The 24,314-nt window shown below is 45.4% G+C and overlaps 9 protein-coding genes across 9 annotated transcripts, besides 1 other annotated feature; 4 read left to right on the top strand and 5 right to left on the bottom strand.

Moving 5' to 3' along the window:
* Window positions 1-194: 194 nt before the first annotated feature.
* Window positions 195-1,058, bottom strand: PUMCH_004057 (uncharacterized protein; the record flags this gene model as incomplete). The annotated part of the gene is made up of 1 exon (XM_063023007.1): window positions 195-1,058. One exon carries the CDS (start codon window positions 1,056-1,058, stop codon window positions 195-197), a length of 864 nt encoding a protein of 287 aa, XP_062879077.1.
* Window positions 1,059-2,886: 1,828 nt separating this feature from the next.
* Window positions 2,887-4,773, bottom strand: PUMCH_004056 (uncharacterized protein; the record flags this gene model as incomplete). Its single annotated transcript, XM_063023006.1, has 1 exon — window positions 2,887-4,773. The coding sequence occupies one exon, from the start codon at window positions 4,771-4,773 to the stop codon at window positions 2,887-2,889; it is 1,887 nt and encodes a 628-aa protein (XP_062879076.1).
* Window positions 4,774-5,641: 868 nt separating this feature from the next.
* Window positions 5,642-5,665: a sequence feature (Short protein (PUMCH_004055, WPK26695.1) was converted to a misc_feature.).
* A 3,793-nt stretch (window positions 5,666-9,458) lies between these two features.
* On the top strand, window positions 9,459-9,965 carry PUMCH_004054 (uncharacterized protein; the record flags this gene model as incomplete). The annotated part of the gene is made up of 1 exon (XM_063023005.1): window positions 9,459-9,965. One exon carries the CDS (start codon window positions 9,459-9,461, stop codon window positions 9,963-9,965), a length of 507 nt encoding a protein of 168 aa, XP_062879075.1.
* A 415-nt stretch (window positions 9,966-10,380) lies between these two features.
* On the bottom strand, window positions 10,381-11,895 carry PUMCH_004053 (uncharacterized protein; the record flags this gene model as incomplete). The annotated part of the gene is made up of 1 exon (XM_063023004.1): window positions 10,381-11,895. One exon carries the CDS (start codon window positions 11,893-11,895, stop codon window positions 10,381-10,383), a length of 1,515 nt encoding a protein of 504 aa, XP_062879074.1.
* A 3,427-nt stretch (window positions 11,896-15,322) lies between these two features.
* Window positions 15,323-16,648, top strand: PUMCH_004052 (uncharacterized protein; the record flags this gene model as incomplete). The annotated part of the gene is made up of 1 exon (XM_063023003.1): window positions 15,323-16,648. The coding sequence occupies one exon, from the start codon at window positions 15,323-15,325 to the stop codon at window positions 16,646-16,648; it is 1,326 nt and encodes a 441-aa protein (XP_062879073.1).
* A 324-nt stretch (window positions 16,649-16,972) lies between these two features.
* Window positions 16,973-17,825, bottom strand: PUMCH_004051 (uncharacterized protein; the record flags this gene model as incomplete). The annotated part of the gene is made up of 2 exons (XM_063023002.1): window positions 16,973-17,534; window positions 17,824-17,825. Coding segments are annotated over 2 exons (564 nt in total).
* A 1,442-nt stretch (window positions 17,826-19,267) lies between these two features.
* Window positions 19,268-19,573, top strand: PUMCH_004050 (uncharacterized protein; the record flags this gene model as incomplete). The annotated part of the gene is made up of 1 exon (XM_063023001.1): window positions 19,268-19,573. The coding sequence occupies one exon, from the start codon at window positions 19,268-19,270 to the stop codon at window positions 19,571-19,573; it is 306 nt and encodes a 101-aa protein (XP_062879071.1).
* A 786-nt stretch (window positions 19,574-20,359) lies between these two features.
* PUMCH_004049 (uncharacterized protein) lies at window positions 20,360-22,039 on the top strand (the record flags this gene model as incomplete). Its single annotated transcript, XM_063023000.1, has 1 exon — window positions 20,360-22,039. The coding sequence occupies one exon, from the start codon at window positions 20,360-20,362 to the stop codon at window positions 22,037-22,039; it is 1,680 nt and encodes a 559-aa protein (XP_062879070.1).
* Window positions 22,040-22,121: 82 nt separating this feature from the next.
* PUMCH_004048 (uncharacterized protein) lies at window positions 22,122-23,873 on the bottom strand (the record flags this gene model as incomplete). The annotated part of the gene is made up of 1 exon (XM_063022999.1): window positions 22,122-23,873. The coding sequence occupies one exon, from the start codon at window positions 23,871-23,873 to the stop codon at window positions 22,122-22,124; it is 1,752 nt and encodes a 583-aa protein (XP_062879069.1).
* Between the last annotated feature and the right edge of the window lie 441 nt (window positions 23,874-24,314).

Below are 24,314 nucleotides of genomic sequence, written 5' to 3'. Positions count from 1 at the left end.
ACCCTTTGATCTATCAAATGTATTGACGAGTCCACATCTCAAACCCACAAATCTACTAAATACCAGACTATCACGCTTCCAATCGTACATAGCGCTTGATTCTAAAGCCACAAATCAACAACCTTCATTTATCACGCATTCATTCGTATATAGTATTATATCCCGCAAGCAGTCACAGAACCGGCGAGACCCATCTAATCGGCAGAGATCAACGGCGTGCTCTCGTCAACAATCTCCACGCTCACCTCCAGAACGTTATCCGGCTGGTCGTCTTCGTCATCTACATGCTCCTGCTGCTGGCCCTTCACGGGCGCATAGCCAATGCTCTCGACCTTCTGGGAAAGCCTTGTGCGAACCTCCTCGGAGAACTGGGACACGTCCTCGCTGGTCTTGAGCTCGGCAGTCAGCATGGGCTCGAGCACCTCGATGATGATCTCGCCCTGATTGAACGTTCTGCTCTTGCTGTGGAAAATCGTGCTGTAGTTCGACACTGCAACAGGCACCACCGGAATGCCCGCCTGCTGCGCCAAGTGGAACGCGCCCTTCTTGAACGGAAGCAACTCCAACTTCTGCGAGGCCAGTCTGGTGCCCTCGGGGAACATGAAGATGCTTCTCTTCTTGGTCTTCAACCCCACAAGCGCCGTCTGCAACACCTTGCGCGCCTTCTCGCCCTTGGCGCGGTCAAGGAAAAACGTGCCCAGCGCGAGCATGAACCAGCCCAAGAAAGGAACGTACTGGAGCGCCTTCTTGGCGGTCACGGTGTATCCTGGCTGGAAAATCTTGCCCAACACTAAAATGTCCAATGCAGACTGGTGGTTGGAGATAACAACAGACGGCTTTGTCTGCAAGTAGTGTGCGTTCTTGATGGTGATCTTGACACCCAACAATTTTGAGAATGAGTGGTAGAACGCTCTGGCGACGGTGTACTGGGCATACTCTTCTTTGCCGACCAATCGGAGAAGCACGCCCGCCACTACTCCATAAAGCGCACAGACGATGATGAGCAGACCAAACACAAACGACTTGGCGTAGAACTTGAGCGACTTGAGGAATCCCATGGCGGCAGGGTTCAAAAGTGTGCAAGTCTGGGGTAAATTGTTGGGTCGCACTAAAAAATGTGTACCAGGATAATGTGTAGTATTAAGAAACAGTACCTGGCATCACATGGAGAGGGTGTTCATTGTGGAAAGGGTGTGGGAGGGATACGGGAGGAGGTGGTTGGAGAATTTTTGTGTTTTTTTCTATGTTTTTTGTGTTTTTTGTTTGTGTAAGTCTTTTTATTTTGTGTGGTCTGTGGTTTGTGAGTGGTGGCTTTCTTCTGAGTAGACATGAGTATGGTAAAAGCGCTGGTTTAGGGTAGGGGATGAGTGTTGAGAATGGGGTTTATTTTCTTTCGTTAATTTGTATATTTGTTTTATTGTTTTCAATTCATTTGCCTGTTTGTTTGTCTATTTTCTTTACTTGGAAATTCACTTTATTTGAATGTATTTGTCGTGTGCCAGGGTCCGAACACTAGCTGACAGGACAGTTGGTCGCTTTCGAAAACTTTTGTTAGGGTCTTTGCTCAAGTTGGGAAATAAGGCGTAATTATGCTGGATTCGTGTCTTTGGTGTCCTCACAGGTGTTTTTTCGTTTTTTTGTTTCTGTTCAGAGTTTTTGCACCCAATGGAGATCACTGACACAATGTGTAAATAGACATACACTTCCAGGAATTTGAGTAAACACTGAAACAAAAAATATCGTCTCTATAAAATAAATGAGGAATTCATTTTTATTATTGAAAACTATACAAGCGCCGAGGGCCCATTGCCTACCAGTCTTGCTAAGCGCTGATAGTCCAGAAAGCTTTCGAACCCTACGAACCAGGACTTGCAGCTATTAAACATGACTTGATAAATCCATTTGATTTTTAAACTCTAGGTAAATGCCTAAGTATCTTCATCGGTACACCTGAGGATATACAGTCAGCTCCTAAAGCTACAAACCACAGATTTGCACTGTAAACATCGACACTCATTGTCTTTCTATCGCTTAACATCAATTGGCAGCAAACGATACCGATTTCTTTGGTTATCCCAATCCGCTGAACATCCATCCATTGTAATCATGAACCGGACCAGAACCGTCGACACCATGTCCACTTATAAATTTTTTTCTCCATCAAGTTCGATCTCAAATAATTTCATTTTCTTCACCAACCATTTAGTTCCCGAATCTGCTACTGATCACTTTTCTAATCACCTTTCACACCCAATACACAATCTCCACCAATCACACCACAAAAACCAATAAGACAAAAAATACAAATTACAGACTTCGCCCGAACAATTCACCAAAAATTAATCAAGCTTTTTTCTTCCGTTCCTCCCACCCTCAAATATGGGGCCACTCTTATCTCCACTACCAACTACTACTCAATCCACAATGGAAACCAGAAAAGGACTCTTCACCAAGCTTGGCGCATTCTCATTGGTCGCAGTCGGTCTTGTTGTCATCGGCAAAAAGCACATTGCCTTGCACAAAGATAGCAGGCACTTGAAGGAGAGCGATTCAAGTGTGGAATCGGAAACAGAAGAGTTTGTCAATGTAAGCCGTCGTCCGGGTTTCCCCGAGCACAACCCGAACTTGAACTACGATACGCCCAACCGGAAATCGAAGTATGTTGGTTCGGGGCTCTCATATAGCAGCCGTGCTCCTGGAGATAAGCTTAGTATGTGGAGTGTGTTGTTCAAGAACAGACCAAGCAAGGATGAAGACTGAGTAAATATGGAAGAATCATGTAAATAGCAATGAATAACGGATTACAGATATTCTAGGGAGGTGCCGTCTTTGTGCGGGGGTTATGGAATATGGCATTATACTAAAACAGAGTGAGAAGTTAAGAGATCATAAAATTTGCGCGGAAACCTCATCAAAGGCAAGGCGATACATGTAGTTGGTCTCCACGAAGCTGTTGAAGCACCATCCGCACAAGAGGTTATCCTGCAACTCTTTCAAGATCATGAGCACGTTGGACTTGACTCGGTCATCGGCATTGAACAAGTTGAGCACCAAAAGCTCCATGCCCTTGTTCTTGTCGAAAATCGTGAGACTGCCCCCATGCATGGATGAGTTCACGCTTGTGGATGTGTGCGGTGGAATGAGGTACGTTGCTAGCATGAAGGTCTCCACTGACTTGCCGCTGATCAAGTACTTGAGCATGTTGTACCAGATCTCTTGCTCATTGATAGAGAGCCCTCCCTGTGGAGTCAGAGACATACAGTGGAGCTTCTGCAAATGGTGCTGGAGATCGACCATCAAGTTGAGTTCATTGGAGAGCTTGGGAAGCATGAGAGTATAGTTGAACTTTCCGGCGAACAAAAGCTCTTGGAATTTGCTGATCACATTTTGGTAGCACGACATCTCTTCAAGCTTAGTGGCGTCGCTGTACCAAAAGTAGCCCACGCCATCCATCAAAAGCGTGAATTGTTTATGTTCAGGGAGACTGGACACGAAGTTCTTTTGTGAGAGCAATATCCGTGCAAGCTCATTAACGTGTCTTCTAATGATAAGCTGAATGGTGGTGAGATCGTCATTACAGCTGAATAGAGAGAGCTGCAAGCTCGAGAGAAACCTAGCGTCTTCTGCGATGATAGAAAACTTCGCATGTTCAACATGGGCAACATGGGAAGAAACATGGAACTCGTTTGCGTCCAAGTCGTAGAGCAAGTCCCAAAGTGAATCGTTGCCTTTGAAAAATGGATTGATTGTTCCTGCGAGATACGAGTCACATTCGCTCAAGAGATCGACCTTCGACACATCCACGAGTGGAAAGACATTATAGTTTGTCAAAAAGTCCGTGAGAATGCCTCCGCCAGTAATAAGCTTCAATGCCACCAATACATGGTCGATGATGTATCCTGCAGAATTATCGTAACTGACAAATAGAATTCTCTTTCCTGTGAGCATAGCATTAAGGAGAATGATGATCGGCGGTGTTGCCGAGCCATAGACTGTCATCTCGTTATTGTGGTGAAAAGTGGCCAAGCTGGCCTTGAGTATATTTATAAGATTAGATTTGAAGTTCAAGTCGGTCGGATTGAGGTAGTCGCCGATAGTGTCGGGCAAAAGTAGGATGGGCACCTTAACGGGAATCTCCATTTTGTTGAATGAAACGACAGAATTGTAGCTTAGATCCTTACGGATGAAGAGGTCGTTGTTTTTGGCCAGAATGCCCAACAATCTGTTTCTGAAAGACTCATCCAGGTACAACTTCTCGTTCAACGGTAGATCCAAAATCGAGGTCATCAACAACTTTTTGATGGAGGACTGCTTCTGCTGGCTTACCTGAAAGTCTTTTTTGTTGATAGCCTCGAAGAGGTCCTTCAACACGGCAGAGTCGTTGTTTCGTATGTAGATGTCTAGCGCAATCAATAGGAGCGGCTTGAAGTGTTTAAAATAGACCAACTTGGTCACTATACTGAGCGCTTTGATGACAGATCCTCGCTTGACCGAGTCGTCCTCCACATTATTGACTATGGTGTACACAAAGTATGGATCTGCCTCGCTTTCAGTTGGATTATACTTGTACTGGAACTCGCCCGACGAGAAGTTCTTATGTAGGAGAAAAAACGTATAATCTTCACGGCGTTTGTGAATCTGGTCAGGGATCATGAGCTCGGCGAAGAAATTTAGCTGGGAGAGTCCTGGAATCTCGTTTGGGTACAGCAGCACCAACGACGGCCCCTTATCGACATGGAACTCCGAAGAAACGACAAAGTCAATGTTTGGCATCGTGGATGATTGCCTGTGGGATAAATTCACTCAGGTAGGAGTAATAAATACGAGTCTGTGGTGGAAAGCAGCTACGCTACTGAACAAGACAGAAATTACGACCAACGAGACGGATCAGCAAAAACGAAAGGCTATAAACGAGAACCTAACAGGTCAAACGTTCCAATTTCAATCTTGAATGGTATGAAAAACGCGGCGGAGTCTTTGCCCGAGAGATTTTTCAGTTCTGCAGTGGAAACGGCCTGGAAGACGCAATTTGGGGCGACGCGGGCTCAAATTTCACCGACGTGTAGAGCGGAGCAAGGGGTATCAGCGAGTGCAATTTCAGGTCCAAAGGAGGGCAGATGGAGCCGAATGGTGGGGGATGTTGGAAAGAGTGTGTTGTTTTAGCCGCACCATTAGTGGGTTCATGCAGAACGTGTATTTTGGAGAAAGAAGAACCAGGGGAAATGCAGGGCTGTCAAAAACGAGATGAAAAAAAGGGGAACAGATGAAAATTAGGAAAAAAAGGAAAAATTGAAGAATTTATTTTGCGGACAAGAACGTGTGACGTTCCAAAAGTCAAACTTTACTCTTTTGAAGAAACAGATGTCAAATCTAATCGTGGTGTCGATTTTGAGGAAAGAAACTGGAATAGGTCAATACTCTCTTAGTCGTAAATAATTTAAATTACATTTTGTGTGTTATTTGCATTGAGATAGCCTAGGGTCGTAGACCGTGTCTGATCTCTGAAAGCTTAATTCGCAGAGCTGCAGTTACATTTTATAATTACACAATTACAAAGTTATTTATTATCAATTCAGAAATAAGAAGATACAGAGCGCGGCGTCGCCAACGTCAGGGTTCGGGAAAAATACGTCCGCTGAACTTAGTTGTTGAAGTAGTCAGTCATCTCTTGGTCCAACTGCTCAAGAGACTTCTTCTCTGGCTTAGCAGCCTTGGCCTTTGGCTTTTGGGCAACCTTCTTCTTGGCAGCGTCCTTCTTCTTCTGCTGGGTCTGCTTTCTCTTCTCCAACAAAGCCTTCTTGAGGTTCTCCTTCTTTTGGGAAGAAGAGGCACCAGGGGCGGAGTTGGCGGCGATTCTCGAGGCCAAGGTTCTTGGAGCTGGCTCGACAACCAATTCCAATCTCAACTTCTTGGAGCCTCCGTCGACTGGAGCATCGTGGTACTTCTCGATGGCCAAGGCAGCGTTTTGAGCGGACTTGAAGATGATGGTGGCAATACCCTTGAATTGACCCTTCTCGTTGTAGCTCAACGAGACGGCCTTGACGCCTCCGACCTGGGATTGAAAGAATTCCTATTTTGTTAGTGATGTTCGCTGGTTGCTTATGATAGAATTGAATGCGAGGTGTGGTGTGCTGTTCCTCTAATGCACTGGAAAATAATGAACGAAGAAATGAAATGCGCCAGCGGTGTCTTCCTGAAGAACGTATACGCTGACGCCAAGGATAAATCCAAAGTTATTACAAGGGGTTGCACGATCCATCTAGGACCGAGCTGGAGGAGGTCCACTGAAATGACCACGAGTTACATGGTCAGAACACGTGGTTGAGGAAAGCTGGCGCTCAGAGACTCCGCCAGGTGACAGCATACCGTAATGGATGTGTGAATGAAGCCAGTTCATTTGCTGCACCATTTGAACACGAGCTCAGAATGAACGCCACGAGGAGTGGTCTGTGTACGCTAGCGCTAGAGAGAGCATCCGCGGTTCTAATCCACAACTTATCATACCCAGATGACAAGCAAATGGACAGACGGATAGATGGACAGAAGGATGGATAGATGGACGGATAATTGGACAAAAAGAACCATCCAAACATCCTAAATCCCATGCTATAACTGTACAATGACCAGCACAATGACCAGCACAATGACTAGCACAGAAACTGCACAATATCCAAATCTCTCTTCACTTCTTTCCCCAATTACACCCATCTCAACTCCCACCGAATATGAACACTACCCCAACATGTTCCTGGCTGGAATCCTCGACCCCTCACATTCAAATCTAAGAGCATAACGCAAGATTCAAAATCTAGATAAATAATTTACAATGACCGAGCTCCCCACTCGCCTCGATCATATAGACTTGTGTCTAACATACCTTGACAACGTCTTGCTTCAAATCCGTTGGCAAACCGTGCGCAACAACCTTGGTGGCCTGCGACACGTCTAAAGTGGTACCGGCAGCCTTTCTGGGGCCCACGGGCTTGGCTGCACGCACGTTGGCGTTGGTTTTCTTTTGTGCTTTTCCGACGCCCTTACCGAGCTGTTTTCCGGCCGTTTTGACTGCAGTTTTGCCTGGCTGCTTTTTCTTGGCAACGACTTTCTTGGCTTTTCTGGTGGACGAGATGATGTCGTCCAAAGACTGCTCCAACGAGGCGGACATGGTTTCTGGGGTGGTGGGTGGAGATTTTTCAGGTCGCGTCGAGTAATTTCGGGGGGTCACTGGGGGTGCATGTCACGTGACACGGCTGAAATTAGGTATTGATAAATTATTTAAAGGTGTGAAGCATGGAGAGAGTTGAGTTATGATTATTTGTCGAATCTTCGTGACGATTTCTGTCTGGGCGTAGCGTCATTTGAGGTGGTCTAGGACTAGTATTAGACTCACATAGAGTAGTATGGTGAGATAATAGGAAGGAAACTGAATAGTTGGGATAAAGAATTTGAATTCGGAAAGAAGCAATTTCTTTCTTTTAATTTTGTTTCAGAAATTGCCAGTTGTAGTTCGATTGTTCAGAATCCTTAGAGGTTGTACACTCAAGAGGTAATAAAGTCTTAAGGGTTTACTTTTCGTCGTAGTCTTTATCAAACCGTCAAAACAGCCAAATTTAAAAGTTTCCCGGATACGCCTTTTCCAAAATAGTTTTAGTAGAAAGATGTGTTGTGACTACTATAGGACATCGGCGCTGGTCGAGGACGGCGCCAGAACGGCTAAACCTTCAGTCACAGAAACCTTCAGTCACAGAAACCTTCAAACATAGATGATTTCCTTTATGAATTCAACCAACAATCTAAATTCGTAATTAAAATGTTTTTCCTTTAGATATCCGCACCCGTACGTTCTGATGGTACACTTAACAATACCTGCCCAGTCCATCTCCACCGAAACACACACACAAATTTCAGCTCAACTAACGTTCCAATACGATAACACCGAGAAATTCACGAAAATAAAACTCCACTCTACTTTATCATAAACCAAATCATGGATGTCACGTGCCCCACTGTTTACCTATTTTCCACTTACCATAACCTACTAACTCCACCATGTCTTCTACAAACGACAAAATTCAGGAGATTCTTCGACTCAAAGGCGACATCTCGGCTTTGCTCCAAAACGTGAGAGAGCAGAAGATCGTGGCCGACAAGTATGCGCATGAGAATCAGTATTTGCAAGAGTACATTGAATCTGTGATGAAAAAGGGCGACATGAAGTAAGAAGTGAAGGTTTGGACTTTTCAAATTCTCTTTGGCCGGTTATTGGCGGAAAGATGAGAAGTTTGGTTGGAATTAGGCTAGTTCTTATTTAAAAGTGATGTTTTCGAAGATCTAAGCGGTTTCGAAGAGTCAATTTAGGAACTGTTGATCGAGACGAGTTGTTAGAATGCCGAAGCAAAATGTTTACCAGCTTTTATTGTTTTAGAGGTTTAGCATTCAGATCTTTGCTGAGATGTATCTTTGCATGATTGAATTCCCAGTAGCGCCAGACGTTCAAGTCGCTTCAGAAACTAGTTATATGAAAATAAGTTTTAGAATCTCTTGGGAATACTGACAAGTTGGGAGGAACTTCAATTGGATCGGGATTAAGTTGCAGAAGAATTCTTAATCAGAAGGAAAGAGATATGCAAATAGTGGCATCGACTACGCCCATATCTAAGCGATCTCATCAAGTAAGAATCTTTCAGGGTTGCGCCTCAATGCCAACTACAACCATTTCTCTGAGCGACAACCATTGAATCAACATATTACAAATGGAACTCCCAGCATTGGACCTTCGCGGAGATAAGCGGATATAATAGTAAACTCTGGCGCCCAAACCGTACGTAAGCGGAAATTAATAATCGCAGAAAAATATACACTTCCGCCCGCAGCACAAACAGGCCACAAACTCCAACCAATGGCGATCTCTCAAATCTTGATTACATTATCTGAATCTGAGAAGATTGATGCTCGAATCAAGACAGGGCTCAAAAGCAAGGAGACAATCTTTCACAATTGATACCTGACCCACACCAAGCTGGCAATGTTTCCACATGCATCATGAAACTGTGGACCAGGAGCCGCGCACCACAGACATTTCTAACCGGAAGACTCAAAACTGCACCTCAACATGACTCAGACTCACCTCCGCCGCAAAAAGTAGCTTCTTTTGGTGTCCCATTGACCCGTGAAACTGGGTCGTGCACCAGGATCGGAAACCCGCCAATGAGCCCCGTCACAAATGCTTATTCTTATCACGTCTAACACAAAATGGTTAGGAACGGGTTGTGTTGCTCTACAGACGATTCAGAGCCATGACTCGCATCGAATGCACGGGAACTCCGGGACCCAAACCATGCGGGCACTATGAGACAAGGTTTCACCGAAGGGGGATATGGATCATGGACGAATCGAGGAATGACCACGGGGAGAAAAGGCTAATTTCTGAGTCAAGAATTTTACTCTAATTCCTTTTTAAAATGGCGTCTAGGACTCGAGGCGGAATTCGCCAGGACAATAGAGCATACCGAGAACGCAAAAACGAGATGCGAAATTGCTGCTGTTTCGGCATTAATTTTTTCCGTGATTGCAAATATTTCCTCGCCATGTCAGAATCAACGGTCCACAATGACTACATTTGGAAGAGACCAGAGACCTTATCTCCAGCTGTGGCTAAAAAATGCTCTTACACTCCCTCAGATCTTGTTTCCATAATCCACAATTGGAAGGTGCCAGTGGCTTCATTTTCCCGAATCAATGTTGCAATGCATGGCTTGTGCATACTGGTTAGGCTATCTCATGCAATACATGCATGGAGTGCAGAAGCGTTTATTGCGTGTAAGCCTTGCAGCAAAGGTTTGCAAGAGGGGTCGGAGACTCAAAGGGGTCTCCGATCTGGGTTTCGCAACCGCAGCGATAAGAAAAGAGGAGGACGCAAAACGATGGAGTCATTTTGCGTTGAACCGTTTGCGTTGCGTTTTTTCTGAACTCACTAGAGGCTATGCATGTGGAAATCCATCGCAAGTAAGGCTGTGCGTCAAAGATTGAGGAAAATAAAGAACGCTTGTTTAAGATGTATTATCATTTATGATTGTTTTACTTTCTTGTATTTGGTATTGTAGCTCGAAGTATCTATTATTTTCAAGTAGTTTTATGTGTATTGGTATAATTATTCACTCTGAATCAATACTTTGCTAGTATCTGAGTAGTTTATAATCTATAAAGTTGAATTAAGGAATATTAGATTAGAGAAAAATAGACCGAGGATGAGTCGAGCACATTGCGACCCATATGGCAGGACGGGTGTCAACACCGAGAATTGAAAATGCAAAGTAGGGCGAACATAGGAACAAGAACTGAATAGCATAAAAGGGTAGAACGAACAAAATTGGCGGACAGCATTTAATCCATCTCCTGTTTCACAAAGATGCTGCTTTTGTTGACAAACCCAGGACACACCTTCGGCTCAATATGCTCCTTGAACCACACTACGTTACTATCGAAGTATTCAAAACATCCGGCGCATCTTCCTCCCAAGGAGGATCTCTCCTTGGACCTTGTTCTGGGCGGATAAATGAAGTGAAGTGCCTTCAAGTGGGTCTTGAAGGTGTCTTTTCTAGAGAATCCACCAGTTGGATGGCATTTGGCCCCAGATTTATCGTTGCACTGGTAGTCACTTTCGACTTCGTCCAGGTAGAATGGGCAAACAAATGCCATGGCGTTGGTATGCTTTTTCAAGTGACGAGTCAAGTACGATCTTACACGGAACTCGGCGTCACAATGGTCACAAACGTATCGAGTCTCACCATTGACCTCTTTCTTAACGGGCCGGGATTTTGATCTCAGGTGCGTTTGACTTCCATATGAAGAGGCAAGGTCACCCGACTTTTCGCACTTGACTTTCTTGAAAGCATCCATCTTGTAGCTGCAAGGCAGATCAATATCAGAGCTCGAATGTACCATGCTAGGAGTATCGTTGAGTCTTCTTTTCCGCGAAAGGGCTTCAGGCATAACCATAGGGTCTGCGACTGCAGTCTTCACAAAAATCTCATCGAGAGGAGAGTCAAAAGACTCCACTGAAGAGCCACACGAGTAAGAGTCAGACACCGAGGGATGTTTCAAGTCGGTAAAGTAAGGATGTTGAACGAGCTCTGTCTTAACCGTCTTCTTGGAAGCGTTGTTGAAAGAAGAAGTACCAAAGAGAGCCTCGGCAGAGAAGTCCTCTGGGTACAGCACCTTTGGGAAGGCCAGGTTCTGGATGTGGATGAATGGGGTCTGCAGCTTGGTGGCCACTTCGCGAGCCATCAAAGGATGTTGCATGGTACCCGACAAAGATTGAGATTCGGTGGACGAGTAAGAGTTACTGAGTGAATATTCATCGAAGCTTGAGGACGAGTTGTGACTTCCGACAGCCAAATTAGTGTTGTCGAAACCGTTTGATTGAAACATAGACGACGAGGTCTGGTTCTCAGCACCATAGCCCATGTTCATACCCATGTTCATACCCATGTTCATACCCATGTTCATGCCCATGTTCACGCCCATACCCATGCCCATGTTCATTCCCAACCCAAAGCCCAATTGCTCATGGTAAGGGTTTTGGAACGCAGCGGCCGAGTGGTCGTCAAGAACCTCCATCTGGGGATTCTCGCCAAAGAACGGAAATTCCAAGTCATCCGCAGCACAAACCTTGGCCATTCCCCTCAAGGAATTGTCTAGCGCCAAAATCTCGGACTTGCAAATCTGAGGGAAAAGATCACTGGCACGAATCTCGGAGTCACTCACGCTCAATCCCCGTCTGTGGAAAATGTAGCGTCTAAAGTACTCGGCCACCGAGAACTTCTCCCGAAGGAGAGAAACGTTGATGCCGATGCCTCCAACGGCACCGGCGGAATTGGTCAAGCCTACAAACAACATTTTGACATCAAAGGAATTTTTAATACTGGCCCGAGGTTACGACTTCACTGTTGATAACTGGGTGCGAATTACAGAATTGCCGGTTTGGGAATTTCTGTCGTCAGGCGTAGGTATGCAGGGCCTAAGCCGTTGGGAAACTGAATAAGCGCGATTTGGATGAGAGCACAATCGGTTTGCAAGATGTTCCACAGCTTTTTGTGTACTTATCCCAGCTTGAGAAGAACTTGAGTTTTGCAAGAAACGAAAAAATTATGGATCGCCGAAACTGCTCGATTGATAAGAGCAAGGACGTCTGAGGTTCGGATGATTTGAATGGAAGAAGTGATCGAAAATGAGGTTTGTTGCAAAAGTTTAGGTAAAAGAAAAAAGTTCGGACAGGTTCAATCAGGGAAATGATGTGCTTTTAATTCGAACCGGGAATGGAGTGCATTTTGTGCGATTCTGGCAACACCCCGCCAGTGGATCTACGCTGTTACGGGAGCGTGAGCGACGTAACCGTCGTTCGGAGCCCTGGGCGAGCGATATCCACCTGCAGTACCGACAGGCGCCTAAACAGCGGCATGACGCATTTGCGCTTGTGCGGTCTGCAGGACGCACAGATACCTTTGGTGGGTGGCTCTGAGTCTTGGCAACGGTTAGTCTTTCGGCGATACCCCTGGTGCATTTGGACGGGTAGGGTTGACAGACTAGCGATGGGGTGTGGTGAAACATGCGGGTTTTCTTCAATGGTTTAGTGGATTGTGGGTTCCAAAGGTGCGCGATTTAACGGTTGGCCGGGAGGGATTAATGTCTTCGTTACCTGACCTCTAAATTAGGAATAATTGAGCATAAGTGACAAGGACTGCAAATAAACACGGGCCGGCAACATTTGGGGCCGTACGTTTTTTCATATCTTCAAAATGCCGTGCGGTTGCCGGAACAGGACGGCAGATAGCCACTGATAGCGCGCGGGGTGTGCACGCGACCTGACTGCAGCGCAGGAACTGAATCGGTACCCCGTGTAAATTAGGGCAGTGGCTCTAACCCCTGTGCCTATCATGTACCGGACTGCAGTGGAAAGGTAATGAAGCGTAAGCGAACTAAAATGTCTTGAAAGGGTAGCGATGAAATTGGCAAGGCTGAACTGAACCAACTAGGCGAAGGGTCTCTCGTGTGTCATTAGCAATACGTCGCACAGAAATGAAAGTACGTTTCTTTTTATCTAAAGAACAAAAGCTGTGTATTTGGAGTTATGAGGGGTATCGATTCCATAATTGGAAACCATCACGAAATGATCGTTTGAAGCAGTTTCCCAAAATAACCAGTGATTGTGAAACAGGATAAGACAGGATGTGGGGGTTTTTGACGCAAATCTGATGCCGAATGTCGCTATTTTTTCTTCAATCATGTAGCGCCGGACCATGCTTCTTTGGTCCAGCGCCAAGGTGCCGTTTTTGCACCCAATGTGACCAGATCCTTGTCAAAAGAATCTCACCACAAACTCGAATACTCAAATAGAGAAAGCTTCATTCTCTATCCAGTTTACCACCGCGAATACCCTTGCAATGGAGAACATGCGGTTCATGCGGTCCATGCGGATACAGTGGTCACCCCTGACGCGAAACAAAATACGAACAAATGAAGATAAGATGAATGATTTGCATATAGTTAGAGCGATCGCGATATTTACATCATAGTTGAGTATCCGTTTCGTCGTTTCGGTTTCAGATAATGCCGGGCTACGCTTAAAGCCTGCGAATGATAGACAACCAGTAAAAATAAACGATACTCCTAGTGCTTCAAAGAGTTATTTTTGTTTCATGTTATTTAAGGTTTCCAGGGATATCCGTGATTTTCCAAAGATAAGGTTTTTTCCTTTCAGGACCGTGCGGCTGAACTTCAGACCCGCACAATTGTAGTTCTTTCACCTGCACTAGGTTGTTTGGCCGTTTCGTGCAAATGGGCCGGCCAAACGCTTTCATATTTTCCTGCAGCAATATCTCCATTATTGAGACGTCCTTTGCATTTTTGAGATGTCTGTTGCCAGGTGCTACCTGACCGTTTTTCGTCGGTAGTATTTTCCCACCGAAAAGTTTTTGGTGATTTTTCGAGAAAAGAATTCGTGATGCTAGATGAATCATGCATCCTTTTTTGGTATACGCAATTGCCTTGTCCGGTTTGGAAATTTCGGCTGTTGCCGGCGCTTCTTTATTGTCTGAAGGCATATACGACAATGACACTGGACTTCCTGGAGTACACCGTGTTCGCAAAACAAACGCTTTGGAACAAAAAAAAAATACGGCAATTGCCCGATTGGTGAATTACGGTCTGACTCGACCCTGGCTGCTGTGTATGGACCGGTCCCAACAGAGCTAATGAGTGGTGCGGCTGCACTCAAAGTACGAATGAGATACTAAAACTACATCTTCTAGTAGAGGTAATCACGGTAGATAATCGTGTCATTGCTTCCCGAAACGCAGTGCATCTGGCCGTATCTCGAACCCCGTGTGTTTAGATACGACGAGGAATGGAACCCGCTCCTCGCAGTGCGCAGTTCTGAAGCTGTCGCCTACTAGTTTTTTTTGTAAGCTTTACCCATTCGTCCTCTCAATAATTGCGTGACAATACGCCCATAAACATTACACCTTAAAATGAGGATGCACGCTAAAACACGATATGTTGAGAATTCTTCGGCGTCTTCCAAATAATGAACGCCCAGCTACGTCGAACAATAGACCAAAAAAATGAAAATCTCTTTCTTAATAGTGTTACAATTGCCACATAACGCTTTTGGAAATAGGAACCCCAAAAACGACTGCTCCACTATATCGTCTCAATCCAAATCATGACAGACAGCCTCAGCAAATCAGAGCTAATCGAAGAATTATCCGCCGATTCCAGCAAACGATGATAACCATGCCGTTGTCAGCTGTCCGGTGTTTCTGATGGCTCGTAATTTGAGTTAACACATAACGGCGCCTTTAGCCGCGCCTGCAGCACCCACATCAGCTAACAATAACGGCCAATACGATGAACAAGCCAGCCAAACTGGCTGAAAAAGCGCGAGTTGCTCCGCTTAGCTCTTGAGAAAGATGAAAGATGAATTTAAGAATATTTTCGCGGACTCCGCATCGATGTCCCTTCCATTCTATCTAAATTCTGTTTTGCATAACCAGCGCCCTGCAGACAAGACAGCGATTCCCATCCCCCAGCCACTTTTCAAAACACTCGGCTTGTAACCTTCCCCATTTGGGATATCGTTGATCTGTGCGAACCTACCACCTCTTTGGCCGCGCGATACTACTTTTCTTCTTTGTGACGATCATTTGAACAATCATATCGTTGTAGAAATCATAAATACAAGCAAAATCAGTCGAACAACCAGGAAACACAAAGAAACAACGACCAAAATAGAACCCGCCAACCCACAAAAGATACCCCTTACAAAATGACGGAAAAGTTCCAGCTGGAGTTTCCAAACTCCCACTATTTGGCCAATCTCTCCAGTCTAAACCTCACAAATAACAATATCCAACTTGGCCGGTTGCCAACGCTCGGAGAAATCCTCTCCAACAAAACAAAGGCGCCCGTGAATCTCCACACATTCTATCTCTACATGAAGATTGTGGAAAACAACGTGGACTACCTTGATTTCTGGTTCGACTTGGTCAACCACTTAAACCTCTGTAAACATTACGTGAAAGGGCTTAGAGAATCTGTAATTCGTCAGTCGCTGAACCAGTCGGGATCGCCTTTGGCCAGCAAAAATCCGTTCAACACCGAGGAGAACAGGGACTCGTTCCCGATGCTGGAGAAAAGCAACCGCAAGTCGATCTCGCTGTCTGTGCTCTTGGATTTAATCATCAAAGACCACATTTTGGAGGACGAGGACTCCAACAGATTGTCTGCGTTCCTTCGAGGCGACGTCAATTTGAAGAATGTAGATCCCAAGTTGAGACATATGATCGAAGCGTACGACTCGGACGAGGGTGTAGCTCCACCCAGCCCCATCATGTACAACGAGACATACCTGCAGCAAATCAACGAGAAGCGGGTGTCTTCACAGTCACGACTTGTAGAAGATTACGATATTGGCTTGAGGCCACCATCATTGCCTCGCCACTCGCTTACGCCGTCGCTCGTGGAGAAACTTATTAAGGATACCCAGGCCACCAGCGACTTCATTTCGCGCGAGACGCTTCGCCAACTGTCGCACAACCTTCTTTTGAAGTACTTCGTGGATGACTCCGAGAAGAATTTAAATATATCACCACATCTTAACCGCCAAGTGGTCCATGCGATCCAAGTCGAGGGAAGAGACGATCCAGACGTTTTTAATATGGTAAAAAGGTATGTGTTCAGTCGCTTGGAGAGCGACCATCTTCCTAACTTCTTGAACTTCATTGCCATCAAGAACGTCAACAGAACCACCAACTCTCGCATAGTGGTCGGGTTCTTCTTTTTGTTCATTTCTTTCTGGATCGCTTTCTCATTAATTTTCCTAGACGAGAAGAAGCGGTACCGCTGTGTTGTTCTTGTGACGTTTTTCGCGGGCTTCTATTCATTGGTGTCGTCCATTTACAAGATCGACCCATTTCTTGCGTTATGCCGCCGGTCGGAATCGTTTGTGCCACATCATATGTTCATCAGAGTAGATGATACTTTTGTGAGAACATTGTTGTTGAAGCGTTCTGCGTGGGTGATCTTTTTGGTTTTTCTTCTCACTGCCGCCATGAGCGTTCTTTTCTGTTTAGTTCCTGGAAAGCGGTTGTAGTAGTTAATAGATATGGATAATTATGCTGGTTATTTTGAAGATCACTTCAATCTGAGTACCGATTCAAATAGGCCATTGTTATTGAAAAAATTCAGGGTATATCTCGATTATTTACCTAGAGAACTAAAAGAGACAACTTGATTATAAACTAAGTATCACACATAGATACAAACAACAAGGAAAACATGCAAACCAATCTATCAAGTATAGAAAGCTCAACACGTCCAACGGAACCTCTACAATTAAATCTACGAAAGAGAAAATATGTCATACGGTAATGTATTATCTGGGACCACATACAAGGATATATAGCTAGGGACCCGTTTACTCCTGCAAGAGAGCTTGTCTCTTCTCCTCGATTCTCTGGGCTCTTCTCTCTCTGGCAGCTCTGTTTCTGACTCTTCTAGCCTCAGCCTCCTCCTTCAAGGACTTCTCACGAGCAGCCTCGGCCTTAGCCTGGATGATGTGCTCGACCAAAGCTCTCTTGTGCTTGAAGGTGTTACCCTTAGCAGACAAGTACAATTGATGGTACAAGTGCTTGTCGATCTTGCCAGCGTCTCTGTATTTAGCCAACAATCTTCTCAAGACTCTCAATCTTCTCATCCAAACGACTTGAGAAGGCATACGAGCGTCAGCAGTACCCTTTCTCTTACCGTAACCCATGTGTCTACCGTTTCTCTTGGACTCGGCATGAGCTCTGGCTCTAGATCTAGAGTGGATGGTGACAGGCTTCTTGACAATAGCACCGTTACGGTACAACTTTCTGATGGCCAGACGAGAGTTAGCAGCGGCCAACTCGGTGGTCTCGTTAGGGTCCAACCAGATCTTTCTCTTACCAACGCCAACGACGGAGGCGGCAAGTCTCTTTTGAGTTCTAAGATTAGCCCTGAATAGTTAGTAAATGGGTGTTTGCGAGGGGGAAATCTTCTGCAATTCGATGTAGGGAAGATGGGCACTCTCATCGGGATGAGATTGTATCTTTTGGATGCTTTTGAAGGTCTTTGTGGCTGCTTTACTTGTGTTTTCGACATTGGACAACAACACAACCAAACGGGGCCCAAAACGGCCCGGGAAAAAGCGGCGTCCACTATTCTTGACCCGCAGATCACTTCTACATTATCGTCGTTGCATGGATGTTGCTAGATGGCTCGATGGCTCCAACTCGGAATACATACATCTTGCTTTGTCTGTGATGAAAAGGACTATAAGAAAATTTTCATAGCGAAAAGGTGCGCAAGAGGGCTTGGGGGCGTGTGTGCAGTACGCTTTTTTGGTACTGGAGCGATGGTGGGTGAGAATGGGTGAGGGCGCGAGGGTTGATGCCCTGGAAAGGGCACGTGACCAGGGGAATCTTAAGACCAGGTGTGGAATGGAGTGGTGTATTATTGGGGAAAGTGGTGGGTCAATTAATTTTTGAGATTTGTGTTGGGAAAAATGGAGTCTTGCTTGTTTTTGCGGTCGCTGTAGCTGTTGTGGCTCTTCAATTGGTGCTATGGTTGCATTGATGGTAATACAGGGTTCAGTGGTAATAACAGAGAGTCATTTGGCGAGAGGAATGGAAAAATAAATTTTATGTTTTAAGTTCCAAAGAAATAAAATTGTGTAATTGTTGGTGTAGATAACTATTCTTTTTTCGTAGAATGCCAGGATGTATAGCATGTGTCCTGGAGGATGGAGGGTCTCAACTTCACAATGATAAAGTGTGATCGAATCGGTTAAAGTAATTGTAAGAACAAGCCGAAAATATCATCCAACGAAAAGATAATCGGTTTCGGATCGTACATAGGCGAAACCCTGTATTGTTACAGGATTCAGAGGGAACCAGAGGGTCCCAGAGAGAAGACACTACACTTATCCTCTATTATAGCTTAACTTTTGGTCACAAGATGTTTAATTAATCTCAAATCACGAGTCGCAATTGAGACGGTATTGTATTGGCAGGTTTCAATTGTTGAGAGTAGAGTTCAAACGGGCTCTGGAATTCCAATCACATTCGTTCTTCTATAATTCTCCTGTGCGGTAGGAAACGGCTTATTCCTGAATTTCAATTGACTAAATTCGGTTTGTCCGCTATTCCTTGTGATTCATGGAGTCAGTCTAAGCGTTTGTGTATGCATGAATTTCGATTTTGAGCTAAATACCAAATAAGTTCAAGTCTATGTTAGAGTTCAATCAAATAAAACGAGAAGATCCAACATTTCGAAATGTAATTTGCAGAACGATTTAAGTATCTTGAGCCACGACAACACCTATCTCCCCAGAAGTTGCAGCCACTAACGTAGCTCAGAACCACTCTACAAAACTGAATCTGCCAAATCCACCAGAAAACAAGGAAATTACCCTCAATAAATTGAAACATATTTCACTTCTTCCAGAATCCAATTGATAGACGTCTAGACTCAATCTATCCCTCTGTATCAGCGCTAACACAGCAACAAAAACAAAAATCATCCGCAAAAAAATAGAAATAAAAACAAATATCCAAAACAAAACACACCTATCTACAAACCTAAAAAAATCCAACAAAAAATTCCCCACGGTCCCCCACCTCATCACCTCATCGCATATCAGATGCGCGATGAGATGAGATAAATTCCAAACCACAAAGTACTCCACAAAATGGCCAAATCATTAAGATCCAAGCCCAAGTTGAGAGCTAAATCCATCAAGAGAAAGGCCGAGTTTTCCAATTTCGTCAACGACCGTGACCTGAGATTGGCTGAGAAAATCCAGGCCAATTTGGAGAAACAAAAGGCAAAGAAAGAACAAGAGAAGGCCGAATCCTCCCAAGACAAGCCTGCCGAGGAACAGAAGTATCAGCCCATTGATTTCAAGTCGATCAGTACTGCTGGCGGAAAGAGAAACTCCAAGGGTGAGCGCAAGAAGGGCAAGAAGGGCAAGAAGTCGAAGTTTCTTAACTATTAGACAATGAGGATATTCAGTTCTAGCAACGATTCGAGAGATATGTGACGTGTGATGTCTGGGATGTCATCGATGCGGTATTCACAGGAAACCAAGAGATTTTGGCTTCAGTAGCCCAGACATCCGATTTCGTCAGGATTATCTCCTCGACACAACTTTTAACAATTATATGGGATATGGCGTGCGAACTATCCATGCCCTGTGTACCAATACAATGCATACAGATGGGATGTAGACTCCGATGTGAAGGAGAATGGACAACAGATTGTGTTTGCAGTGATCCCCATGAACCGATCTTCAAATTTTGGAATGAGAGGTCATTTGAAATATTCCACTGCCGATGAATCGAGGATCAACAACATGATCATAATCAAATATCTTTCCTGGCGCCAATCGGCTCCGTTCTCCATTTGATTTAGTCTTAATACAAGAACCTTTCCGTGAATTTTGTTCGACAAGAACCACGATCCGTAGCCCTGGTTTCAATCAGGAACATTTTTGACGACTATGAACAAGAAAACTATCAGTTAGGAACAGTAGTTCTCCCCTAGTTCTACGCAATAAAGTAAATACAAACAAACGAGTGATACAACAGAGCTGTACCCAAAATCCAAATCGGAATGAAATTGCCATCAATTGGTTTAAAAAAAAACCAACAAGATTCAAAAAACTCTAAACTTCCATCAGTCTCCAATCCCCAATCCTAATCTCAATACTCATTTGCAGCCACATCGCTGCCTCTTCACACCTGCACACACCCATCTAATCTCCAACTACTCATCTCCCACCATGGACTCGAAAACAGTAGGAATTCTTGGCGGCGGCCAATTGGGCCGCATGCTCGTCGAAGCAGCACACCGTCTCAACGTCAAAACCGTCATTTTGGACGCCGCAGGATCTCCTGCCAAGCAAATCAACGCTTTGGACGAACACATCGATGGATCGTTCAAAGATGCCGACTCCATCGCAAAACTCGCAAAGAAATGTGACGTTTTGACTGTGGAGATTGAGCACGTGGATGTGTCTGCTTTGGAACTGGTATCTAAGGCCAGCTCGATCCCAGTTTATCCACTTCCAGAAACCATCCGTCTTATCCAGGACAAATATACGCAGAAGGAGCACTTGATGGACCACGGTGTGGCCGTGGTGGAGTCTGTTGCTGTCAAGGAGAACACTGCTGAGTGTTTGCAGGAGATTGGCGCTTCATTGGGCTATCCATTCATGTTGAAGGCCAGAACCATGGCCTACGACGGTAGAGGCAACTATGTAGTCAAGAGTGCCGAGGGAATCCAAGAGGCACTTACTTTCTTGGACAACAGATCCTTGTATGCCGAGAAATGGTGTCCATTCACCAAAGAGTTGGCTGTGATGGTCGTCAGAACCGTCGAAGGTGAGGTCTTTGCTTATCCTACTGTCGAGACCATCCACCAAGACAACATCTGCCACTTGGTGTATGCACCTGCACGTATTTCCGACTCTTTGCGCGAGAAGGCATCTCTTTTGGCTCAAAACGCCGTCAAGTCCTTCCCAGGCTGTGGTATCTTCGGTGTGGAAATGTTCTTGTTGCCCAACCACGAATTATTGGTCAACGAAATTGCCCCTAGACCCCACAACTCGGGCCACTATACCATCGACGCATGTGTGACCAATCAGTTCGAGGCTCACATCCGTGCCGTCACCGGCTTACCTATGCCCAAGAACTTCGCTAAGTTGTCTACCACCAACACCAACGCTATCATGCTTAACATCATCGGTGACAGCAACACTCACAACGGCGAGTTGGCCATCTGCCGCCGTGCTTTGGAGACTCCAAATGCTTCTGTTTATTTGTACGGTAAGGAAAGCAAGCCTAAAAGAAAGGTGGGCCACGTCAACATTGTTGGCTCCTCTATGGAGGAAGCTGAGGCCAAGCTTGCCTACATCTTGGGTGAAAGCGCATCCATTCCTGAAGAGATTGTTCCAAAAGAGAAGCCTTTAGTCTCTATCATCATGGGTTCGGACTCGGACTTGCCTGTCATGGCTGTGGGTGCTGATATTTTGAAAAAGTTCGGCGTTCCATTTGAGTTGACTATTGTGTCTGCTCACAGAACTCCCCACCGCATGTCCAAATTCGCTGTTGAGGCTGCCTCCAGAGGAATCAAGGCTATCATCGCCGGTGCCGGTGGCGCTGCCCACTTGCCCGGTATGGTTGCCGCCATGACTCCATTGCCAGTCATTGGTGTTCCAGTTAGAGGCTCCACCCTTGACGGTGTTGACTCTTTGCATTCAATTGTGCAAATGCCTCGTGGTATTCCTGTTGCTACAGTTGCTATCAACAACAGTACCAACGCCGCTTTGCTTGCCATCAGAATTCTCGGAGCTTACGACTACAAGTGGTTGGAAGCCATGTCTCAGTACATGAACAATATGGAGCAAGAGGTCTTGACCAAGGCCGAGAGATTGGAAGATGTTGGTTACGAGAAGTACTAAGAACGTCATGTATCATTAATAAACACTATAAAAGGGAAAGAATTAGCCAGTGTCTACGGTGCATTCAATGCGAGCTGCAGATCTATAAATTGTTTCTTCGTGGGTAGTCATTGTTCCCATGGGCCAAATCGACATTGACAGAAGGATGGTTTGTGTCGGCACCATACATAGCATGAGGTGGAATCCAGTACTGTGAAGAGGGCACTACTTGAAAGAAGCTCAGGGTTTGTTTTGCAGCGTTCTCGAGAGGCATGTCTGATTCGATCCCGCCAGGAACAGCAGGCAAACCAGTGGGTATTAAATCGAGGTTCTTCATGGCTTGTGATTCTGCTTCGTTCTTCACAAGACTATGGTCCAGACCGAAGTGCTCACCATGAGAAAACTCCATGTAAGGCAATTCTGCTCTAGATATAGTGACAGCATCTTCGATTCTGTCCACCACCGTGAAGTCCCAGAGTAGCACCGCCTTGACACTACTTCGTGAAATGAATTTATCACACTCGTTCAGAGGCTCGTACAATACTTGCTTGATGGTGATTCCTTGGAAAATTAGGACAAGTGAAGCTGCCAGCTGGTTTGACTTCTGGAATAGGCACCCCCAGAAGGTTGGAAGGAAGGCTTTCCTCAAATTGAGGTCAAAGCCTTTTTCGTGGATTCTCAACACTTCGTGACCCATGGACATCACGGAGGTGAAGCAGTTGAGATGAGTATCACCGCCCGTGGGATGATTGACTTGGTATCTGGTATGTAGCTCGGAACCTTGAATGTATAAATTAGGGCAGAGGCGGACCTGGTTGTAAATTATAGGTGCCGGGTATTGGAAATGCATCTCGATTCCTGGAAAGACCGAGACTATGCTTGGTATGATTGACTCTGTGGCTGGGATGTCGATTTGGCTAGTTAGACAAATGGAGCCAAACTCAGGGCTCTGAATAAAAAACTCGAAGTTGGAAACGGTATAATCCATCGAGATGTCGGTCAAGTGTGCATTTGAAGTCGTAGGACTGGAGCTCTTCTCTTCGCTGGCGCGGATGTCGACACTTTTGTCTTTGAATACCTGTTCAAAGATCTCGATGACCTTAGCATTGTGTTGTTCTTGTTCCTCAAGCGTTTCGAGTTTAGGACCGTTATTTATAAGGTCGATCAAGGCTTCATTCTGGCCCAAGTTCTTCACAACCTGGATATGGGAAGAGACCTGCTTCCGAGAACGGAGCTTCCCGGTCTTATCTAGAATATACGCAGATATTAGTCCATTCCGCCCGATGATTTTGTTATCGACCTTGATTTTGTACGGACCCTGCTTGGGCGCGATAGCCAATCCCTCCTCGAACGCGGCTTGCACATCTTCACTCCATATGTCGTCCTCGACTTTGCGCCGACTGAAATTCCGCTTCAAGCCTCGATAGCCTCCATAGTCATAGTCGCCTTGGCTCATATCCTCTTCCGGCAGATTGGAGCTCGTGGACCTTCTCAGAGATCGGGAAGTAGATGATCTCAAACTGCGTCTAGTCGGATGCGTATCACTCCGCAGTCGTGTTGAAGAATTCCTGGAGGATCTTCGGAGCCCATGTGATTCGTCTATTGCCTCTGGCGCCAGCCTAGGGGCTGCAAAAGGGATGGGTTCTAGAATCAGCACGGGGGTGCCAAATGACGAGTACACCCGCGTGGGATGCATAGGCGTCATTACATCACCCGAAACGTTCATGTTGGTGGCCACGTTTGGGGACTCTGCCATGTTGCAAGAAGTATACTGGTTCACATAGTAAGTTTCTGCCGGATTGTGCTGTGGATTTCCACCCGAATCGCTGTGTGTAAACCAGGCGGAACCGTACATCGGGCAATATACAAGGCTCTCTTTTCGATCTACGACAGAAGAGGCTATAATTAGGAGCCTTAACAGTGCAGTACGAAGCTTCAAAGTTCGCGGTGCTCAAGCCGTCAAAAGGGCCCTACAAGTGTTTAGGAGTTGGGAGTTGGAATAAACGGACAGCACAGCCAGAAACATACCTTATATGAGAACATTATTTCACGGGTGGGGGATATCGGATTGCGGATGACGCACTGGACGTAACGGAGGTTGTCTTGACAACCGATGCACGATAGGTTATTGGCATGGATACACTCCCCGACCCGCCGTTGAAGGAGTCACTCCTGTGTATTGGGACGCGTCAACCTTAATTTGATTGATAAAGTTGACAGAATTGTGTATGTGCAGTCTTGGTAAACATTTTGTTTTCTTAGCAAGCCCTTTCGGGAATTTGATGCCATTCACTAA

The sequence above is a fragment of the Australozyma saopauloensis genome, chromosome 5 (genome assembly GCF_035610405.1).
Source record: "Australozyma saopauloensis chromosome 5, complete sequence".
Classification (NCBI taxonomy): Eukaryota; Fungi; Ascomycota; class Pichiomycetes; order Serinales; family Metschnikowiaceae; genus Australozyma; species Australozyma saopauloensis.
Note: the sequence above shows the minus strand (reverse complement) of the source record. Positions and strands in the feature narration are given on the sequence as shown.